Genomic DNA, 9305 nt, shown 5'->3' with positions numbered 1-9305 from the left:
CTCTTTCCTTTCTCTTTTGTCTTAAAAATTTTCTCTTTGGCTGTTTTTAATTTTTTTTAATTAAACTTTTTACTTTTAGTTGTACATTTTATATAAGACATAAGACAGACTACAGAGGTCTTTTGTATACCCTTTACCTACTTTCTCATGATTAGCCCTCATTTTTTTAAAGTGTAAAGTTAAAGGTTAGTGTTATGGCACACTATATACATATTTAAAATAAAGTTTTCTAAGAGAAATTTTAGAAAATTCTAATTCCCATCTTTTATTTTTTTTTTGTCCCCCCCCCCTTCTTTTCTAGCTGGGTTTCCTTGGTCAGTAAGAATTATGAGATTGAACGGACTATTGTGCAATTAGAAAATGAGATCTATCAAATTAAACAGCAACATGGAGAGGCAAACAAAGAAAACATCCGACAAGACTTCTGAAAAGACAGGTTAATTTCATAAGTATTACAGAAAGGAAGAAAGTCGGGCTTTCAAAGGGTACAGGCATCTGAACTCTCAGAACTTTGAAAGACAACACCATCTCATAGAACTGGGGTTGGTTGAGTGCTTAGAAAGTATAGATTGTGCAGACTGTTGCACTAGCCCTGTTTGCATATCTTAGCAAAATGAAGAGTTTCATCTTGGTATTTTTATAGCAATACAAGAAACTATAGATTTTTAAAGTAAAGTATGACTTTAGAATAATACCGTGTTGTAGAATCAGTTTTGAGTCACTGGACCATATATCCCTGTATCCAGGGATCTTTTTTAAAGCTTTTCCTCATGTGCAAGAAGTTGGAAACATTTGATTTATGCTTTTGTCTATTAAAGAGGTATTTCTAAACACATCTTTGATTACCAGATTACTGTATTCAGAAATACAGTGGCTGCATATGTGGTGATGTCATCATTTTCATAGGGAACAGCAACATCAAGTTTCATATTTGTTCAGTACTGTTCTGAACACTTTAGCTAGATGAACCAAACTTACATAAGTAAAAATCAGTGAATCCTCACAAAAATCTCAAGAGATAGATAATATCATTCTCATATGCATGTATAACAGGTGTTAAGTAACTTGTCAAAATATATAGCTAGGAAGTGTCAGATTTTGAACCCAGCAGGCCAGTGCTCTTGAGTTGGTGTTTTTATTCCTCTACTTGTTTTTTTTTTTTTTTGTAGAGGTTTTCGCTATAGGGTGCGTGCGCTCGCCAGACAGACAGAGAGAGACATAGAGACAGAAAGCGAGAAATCTCCCCCCTGAGGGGATGGTCACGCCGTAATCCTTTCTCCATTCTCCTCTCGGGATCTTGGGCACGCACGCACACGCGCCCTGCGTGAGTTTTAAGCCACCGGGTCCAGGACGCGAACCGCGGTCGACTATGTGGGAGTCCAGCGACATAGCCATTACGCTAACTGCTGGTTCCCATTATTCCTCTACTTGTAAGGAAAAAATATTTGCAGCATGTGAAAGGATAGTCTTCATGTACAAAGATCTTTTACAAATCACGGTAATAAATGCCCCACCTAGGAAAAACATAAAAAGATATTGAGCATTGTCTGGTAGCACTTGCCTGTCATTCCAGCTACTTGGGAGACTGAGGCTGAAAGATTGGAAGGTGAAGCCAGCCTGAGCGAAAGGCTTGTCTTAAAAAAATTTAATACAAAATAAAGCTGAAACATTTTGATGTCAGATAATTGATAATGGTCTGCTTTTGAAGGTATGTTAGGAAAAGGAGATTATAGAACAATTTGTACACTATGACCCCATTTACAATTTTTTAAAAGCATCTTTTTAAAGTGTAATGTACCAGGGGCCAGCAGGTGGTGTAGTGGTTCACGTGCTGGACTGCCACATGAATGACCACAGTCTTGAACCAGCTGCTTGAAAATCACACCAGGCGCATATACGTGTGCCTGTCTAAAATCTCAAGAGGAGAATGGATTGCCTGAGGCCATGCCTTCTGGGGGTGATTCTGCACTTTCCCTCCTTACCGGTGGGAGATACGTTCTAAGGCCCAGTGGCTGGTTGAAACCACAGTTAGTATGGAGCCCTATACAGACTATATTTTCCTATCTCAACAGACAGCTACTAATGGACAGGTACCACACATATCATGGAAGCATTAGGCAAACAGGTGATTCATGTCCTGAAAAGGATGGCGTATAATTGAGCATGGTATGATAGCACTTGCTATCATAAATTGATAGCATAACATAACATAAATTGCTTATTTCTGGACTTAATATTTTTGGACTGCAGTTCATTGGGTAACATCATCGATAAGGGGAGAGTACTGTACTCGACACTTGCTTACCTTGTCTGTGCATTAAGTGTGGAGCTCATGCAAGAGCTGTCAGATATTACACATTATTATAAAGTGGAGGTCATACCAACCAGTTCAGTTTTGCCCTTCTTTTGTATGACAATATATAATTTATTGAATATGTTCTCGCATTGCCATTTTTAAATGAGTTGTGCTAATGTAACAGGCAAACGTAAGTGTAAATTTGCATTGATAGGCAAAAGCTTGCCTCCTCACTGTTATTTTGGTTTGTTTGATTTTAGGTTTTTCTTTTATTTTTTTTTTCTTTTATTTTTTTTTTTTGAGAGGTTTTTCGCTATAGGGCACATGCGCTATAGGGCGCGTGTGCTCGCCAGACAGACAGAGACATAGAGACAGAAAGCAAGAAATCACCTCTGTCCCGACCCGGGGGGACAGCTGAACAGGTTTTCTGAGTGAAGGAGTGAGAGCCGGGACAAGTGGCGTAGTGTTACAACACGGAGACGACAGTGTCGTCCGTTTATTGTGGGCAGCACGGAGACGACGCAGTGTCACAGCTCTTAAGGGTCGCGTCGTCTACCGTGAGCAGCACGGAGACGACGTGGTGTCACAGCTCTTAAGGGTCGCGTCGTCTACTGTGAGCAGCACAGAGACGATGCGGGGGTGTCACAGCTCTTCAGGGTCTTCCAAGTTGTCTGGAGACTGCGTGGTGTTTCAGCTCTTCAGGCTCTTCAGGCTCTTCAGTTGTCGTCTTCCTGGTCGTCGTCGTCGTAGTCGTCTGGCTACTGTGGGCCAGGCATCGTGGTTATATACACTCTGGCAGGTTGTAAACGGTGGGCCCTGATTGGTTGTAAATGGTGAGTCGTGATTGGTTGCTTTTGGACCAATCATGAGGTGCCGGATATGCAAATTTGAGGGATTCTAGTGGCCGATCAGAGCAAGGTTTCGAAGGTCAGGTTTTTTTGAAGGGAACCAATCATGGTAATTGTTTGCTCCCTGAGAAACCTCGGCAGACTCGCCGGTGCACAGCCTCCCACACACACCCCGGGGGGATGGTCACGCCACAATCCCTTCTCCATTCTCCTCTTGGGATCTTGGGCATGCACTCACACGCACCCGGTGTGAGTTTTAAGCCACCGGGTCCAGGATGCGAACCGCGGTCGACTAAGTGGGAGTCCAGCGACATAGCCATTACGCTAACTGCTGGTTCCCTGATTTTAGGTTTTTGACATAGGTTGTGTGTGGCTCACAGAGAGTGAGAGAAGGAAAGTGAGAAATCATACCCCAGAAGGATGGCCATGCTACATCCCTTCTCCATTATCCTCTTGGGGTTTTGAGCACATACACACACACATACCTGGTATGATCTTCAAGCTGCCAGATCTGAGACTTGAACCATGGTCAATCATATGGGAATCCAGCACTTTAACCACCCTGCCACCTGTTGGCCCCCAATTAAGTAATTTTTTTTTTTAGGAGATTTTGCTATATGGTGCATGTGTTTGCAAAAAAGAGGCAGACAGAAAACAAGAAATCACTCCCGAGGAATGATGGCCATGCTGCAGTCCCTCCTCCTCTTGGGATTTTGGGCACGATGTACACGCATCCGGCATGAATTTTAAATGGCCAGGTCCAGGACTTGAACCGCAGTTGACTACATGGGAGTCCAGCCACATAACCATTACACTGTCTGCTAGGACCCAGTTAAGTATTCTTAATGACCTATGTGTATCTCCAAAAATCTCTTTTATCATAAATAATAGCCAATGGTAATCATTCCTTAGATTCATTAATTCATTAGGGTTTAAAAATGGTCATGATCTAATTCTTTTTTTAATAATTATTTTAATTTTATTCATTCATTTATTTTAATTTGACCAGAGAGAGAGACAGAAAGCAAGAGAGGGAGGGAAAATGAGAAAGCAAACCATCAGGTCCGGGACTTGACCATGATCAGCCATGTGGGAGAGTGTCCAGCACCCTAACCATCATACCAACTGCTGGTCCTAGTGATGATCTAATTCTATCACTTTCTTCAATTTGCCATTTGGAATACTTCTATAAAGAGACATTCTACAAATAGAGCTCTGCTTTTTTTTTTTTTTTTTTTTTTTAGGGGAACGGGGCTCGCCACAAAGGGAAAAACAGAGAGATAGAAAGCGAGAAATCACCCCCATGGGGGACGGCCACGCCACAATTCCTTCTCCTACATTCTCCTCTTGGGATCTTGGCTGGCACACATGCACACGTGCCTGGCGTGAGTTTAAGCTACTGGGTCCGGGGCTTGAACCACAGTCGACTACATGGGATTCCAGTAACATAGCCATTATGCCAACTGCTCGTCCCAAGAGCTCTGCTTTTTAAGAGAGATTTTTGCTATAGGGCGTGTGCACTCACCAGAGAGAAATCAAGAAATCACCCCAGCAGGTGGGATGGCTACGCCACAATCCCTTGTCCATTTTCTTGGGATTTTGGGGTATGCACACACACATGCCTGGCATGAGTTTCAAGCCCCCCGGGCCCAGGACTTGAACCATGGTTGGCCATGTGGGAGTCCAGCAATGTAACCATTAGCATCTACTGTTCCCAGAGCTCTGCTTTACATAGAATGGTAATTGTCTTGCCACCTTTAATCTCAATTTCTAACAAAAAGTAAGTGATAATGGATGTTGATACACTCGATTATTACCATTCTTTTGGGTTACTTTTTTTTAATGCAGTGATAGAATTCCAATAACTGAAAATTAAAATTCAGAGTAGCATAAAATAATGGAAATTGTACCATACTAATAAAATTGTATCTGAGTAATTACTCAAATTCCCAGTGCCCTTCCAAGTTCACTGGATTTAATCAATTATATTATAAAAAGAGATTTTGGGCACCACCAATACCTAATGGTTGAGGGAGCCAGATTTCATATGGCTAACCACCATTCAAATCCTGGCCCCAGCAACTTGAAAAACAAGGCATGGGTAGGTTTGTCCCTTAAATACTGACAGAATGGAGAAGTGGAAAAAAAAGGGATTGCAGCTCGGCCTTGCCCCCTTGGGGATGTTTTCTCCTCTGTCTCTGGGGCTCATGCTTACCCTCCTTAGAAAAGGGGGTGACGGGCAGGTGACATGGCAGTTTAGGGCGCTGGACTCCCACATGGTTGACTGCAGTTTGAGTCCCAGACCTAGCCACTTGCTTTCTCATTTTCCTTCTCTTTGTCTCTCTGGTCAAATTAAAAAGCAATAATAATAATAATAATAAGTAAAGTTAAATAAAAATAATTATTAAAAAGGGGGGATTTGGGGCCAACAGGTGGCATAGTTGTTACGGTGCTGGAATCACATGTGGCAAACCATGGTTTGAGTCTTGGACTCACTGGCTTAAAAATCACACTGGGTACATGTGTGTGCATTCCCAAAAATCCCAGGAGGAGAATGGAGGAGAAAAGATTGCAGCATGGCCATCTGTTTTGGGGGATAATTTCTCACTTTCCCCCTCTCTCTCTGTCTCTGGTAAGAGCACGCACCCTATAGCAAAAACCTTATAAAAAGGGTGGGGGAATTTTAGAGATGAATTAAATATTTTAATGTATCAGAGCTGCCTTTTTTTTTTTTTTTTTTTTTTACTATTCATAATAAATTATGGTAGATTTGGGCATGCACACATGAGAGAGAGAAAAGCATTCTCCTCAGGGTCTGGTCACACTACTATCCTTTTCCTCCAGTCTTCCAGCCCATCAGATCTTGAGCACTCAGATGTGTGCCCAGCATATTTCAGGCTGAATGGGCTTGGGATTCGAATCATGGTCACCATGTGGGATCCAGCTTTTCCTGAGCCGTGCATTTTCACTGCACCACAGAGCCACCCCTACATCAGAGCCTTCTTGTGGTGTAACATAGTATAATACAATGAGCACTTCTTTTTATGTTAACGCTAATCAATTGTAATTGGTATAATTACTACTATGCTGTTTTCCCCTAGTATTCATTATTGCTGAATACGTAATTACAGCATAGGATATAATTTATTCTTTGGCAATATGTCAATTGCAGCCCCAGCATTTTAAACACATGTTTCCCTTTACAGAATTTGTGTGTATTACAAAGAGTGCAATGTAAACCCATCTACTTCGGTGTTAAAAACCTTAAAATGTCAGTGAGCACTGAAGGTTGTCTTTTAAATTGTGTCTGTTAATCTTGCAGAGGAAAGGACATTTTAGGAAGACATTATAAAGACAAAAATATAGATAGACTATTAGCATATGGATGGCCAATTTAATCTTTTTTTGACTCCTTTCTTTTCCTCTTAAAATCTGCCTGATGGGGCCAACGGGTGGTGTGGAGGTTAAGACACTGGAATCCAAAATGGCTGACTATGGTTTGAGTCCTGGACCTGGTGGCTTGCATTCTCACTTGCCCTCTATCTCTGTCTCTTGTCAGCACACAAACCCTATAGCAAAATTAAAGCAATAATGGGAACCAGCAGTTAGCGTAATGACTATGTCGCTGGACTCCCACGTAGTCGACTGCGGTTCGCGTCCCGGATCCAGTGGCTTAAAACTCACGCTGGGCACGTGTGCGTGTGTGCCCAAGATCCTGAGAGGAGAATGGAGGAGAAGGGATTGCGGCGTGACCATCCCCCCGGGGGGGTGATTTCTCGCTTTCTGTCTCTATGTTTCTCTAAGTCTGTCTGGCGAGCGCACGCGCCCTATAGCGAAAACCTCTCCAAAAAAATTTTTTTTAAAAAATTAAAGCAATAATAATAATAAATAAAATTAATTATTTAAAAAAATAAAAAGCTACCTGACTAGGCCAGACACAGCCTAGTGATTTGGGTGCCACATGGCTGACTGTGGTTCGGATCCCAACCTTGGCAGCTTGAGAAACCATGCCTAGTGCCCATATGTATGCCCCAAATCCTGACAGGATGGAGAAATGGAGAAAGGATGGCAATGTGACCATACACTATCAGGGGATGCTTTCTCCCTCTCCCTTTGTCTTTCTGGTGAGCACACATGCTCTCTGACAATTTTTTTTTTTTTTTTTTTTTTTTGTAATCTGAAGGCAGCAGGTGGCGGCATGGTTAAGGGCATTGGGCTCCCACATGGCTGACTATGGTTTGCATCCTGGACCTGGTGGCTTGCTTTCTCACTTTCCTCTTTCTCGCTCTCCCTCTGTCCCTGTCTGATCAAATTAAATCAATAAATAAAGCTAAATAAAATAATTTAAAAAAATTTTTAATCTACTGGGACCAATCATCTAGCAAGATACTTTGCACATGCACTTTGATGCTATGAATACCTTGAGGTAACCATTCTAACATTGTGATAATTTTACTACCGCCAAATTTATCTTTTTTTATTTATGCTATGGGACTCGTGGTCTTGCTGGAGACAGGGAGGGAAGTGAGACTGTACCCCCAAGGGGAGATGACCACACTACAATCCCTTCTCTATTCTCCTCTTGGAATCTTGGGTGTGCATCCATACATGCCTGGCATCTTTTCCAAGCCACTGGGTCTGGAACTCAAACCAAGCAGTCAGCCATGTGGGATCCAGCTTCTTAATCACCTCATCATTGGCCCCCATGTTTTACATTTCTGATCTTTGTTTCATGGTGCTTTTAAACTAACGTAGAGTAATGTGTTCAGCTGAGACCTATCTGATAGTGTTATAGTTGATATTTTAAAATCAAAAACAAAAAGTGGCATCTTCTGGCTCTGTGGTCTAGTAGTTAAGGGAACTAGATTCTACATGATCAACCACAGAATTCTTGCCCTGGCTGCTTAGAAAACATGCCAGGTACATGTATGTGTCTCCAAAATCCCAATGGGATGGAAAAATGGAGAAGGAATTATGGCATGACTATTCCATTAGGGGGTGCTTTCTCTCTCTCTCCCTCTCTCTCTCTCTTTCTCTGTCTCCATTGTTTTCTGACAAGTTGAAAAAGAAAAGTAAGCTTGAGCACGAGCTGTATAACAGCGCGATAGTAAAATGCCACACTGTGAGGCTGACCCACATGGAAAGGTTCTAGATTCATATCTAGAAACTTCCCTGAGTACTCCAGGATGCACATGCACATGGTCTGGGACTGGCTTAAGCTAGGGGTGTCCTGTGGTATGAACACCCCATTGGGGTAGCTGGCTTTTTCTGTCTCTGTCTCTCTCTCTCATGGCAGAATTAAGCTGGGGGGAGGGGGAGAGGAACAAACAAGACCAGCAGAACATTGGGCCTGATGGTTCTCTTCAGCTAAGGGCAGGTCACAGAGAGGGCCTTAGCTGAGACCTGCCAGAAGACAGGGGCAAGAATGCTTTAGACCTGGAGGAAGGTGATCTGAGTAGCACATCACAGTAGCCATAGCAGTGTGAAATTTCAGTGGGGTAAAGTTCAGTGACAGTAGACATTTTGTGCAGTAAATGTTATTTCCCGTAACACAAACATAAAGCCCTGCCCAAGAATGTGTAGTAGCTCTCTACTGCCGGCATGTTAACTCTTTTTTTGGGGGGGGGAGGGGAGAGGTGCTGAGTTTTCATCTCAGCTCCAAGCTTTATTAATGCTGTGACTTTAAGCAAGCCACTTAACATCTCCATAGGTTTTTTTTTTTTAATTGCCAGAGAGTATGTGCACTTGCCAGAGAGAAAGAAAGAAGCACACAGCAAAGGATAAAGCACCCCTTAGTGGAGCATGGTCACACCACAATCCCTTCTCTATTCCTCCTTTCTGTAGGGAATTGGGGCGTGTGTACACATGTACCTGTCATACCTTTCAAGCTGCTAGGACCAGGATTCGAATTGGGGTTAGCCATGTAGGATCTGGCTCCCTTAACCATTCAGCTATGGGGCTGGCCCTCTATAGAATTTTTACATCTTTAAAATAGGAATAGTAGGGGACCAGCAGTTAACGTAATGGCTGTCACTGGGCTCCCACATAGTCAACTGCGGTTTGTGTCCCGGACCCGGTGGCTTAAAAAACTCACACCAGGCGCGTGTGCGTGCGTGCCCAAGATCCCAAGAGGAGAACGGAGAAGGGATTGTGGCGTGGCC

At 42.8% G+C, this 9305-nt stretch overlaps 1 protein-coding gene across 5 annotated transcripts in view; it reads left to right on the top strand.

The window, feature by feature from the left end:
- BCAS2 (BCAS2 pre-mRNA processing factor) overlaps positions 1-9305 on the top strand; it is a 32540-nt gene that overhangs the window by 13630 nt on the left and 9605 nt on the right. For 3 of the 5 annotated variants that reach the window (XM_027772324.1, XM_027772322.1, XM_006149635.3), the window contains one exon: positions 302-835. The exons of 1 other annotated variant lie outside the window; for it this stretch is intronic. In XM_027772324.1, coding sequence (XP_027628125.1) covers positions 302-428 — 127 coding nt within the window. In that variant the 3' untranslated portion in view covers positions 429-835. Of the gene's footprint in view, positions 1-301; positions 836-9305 lie in introns of those variants that run through there. One more of the 5 variants, XM_006149636.3, reaches the window with a different exon arrangement.

Source organism: Tupaia chinensis, unplaced genomic scaffold, assembly GCF_000334495.1.
Source record: "Tupaia chinensis unplaced genomic scaffold, TupChi_1.0 Scaffold000270_2, whole genome shotgun sequence".
Classification (NCBI taxonomy): Eukaryota; Metazoa; Chordata; class Mammalia; order Scandentia; family Tupaiidae; genus Tupaia; species Tupaia belangeri.
Note: the sequence above shows the minus strand (reverse complement) of the source record. Positions and strands in the feature narration are given on the sequence as shown.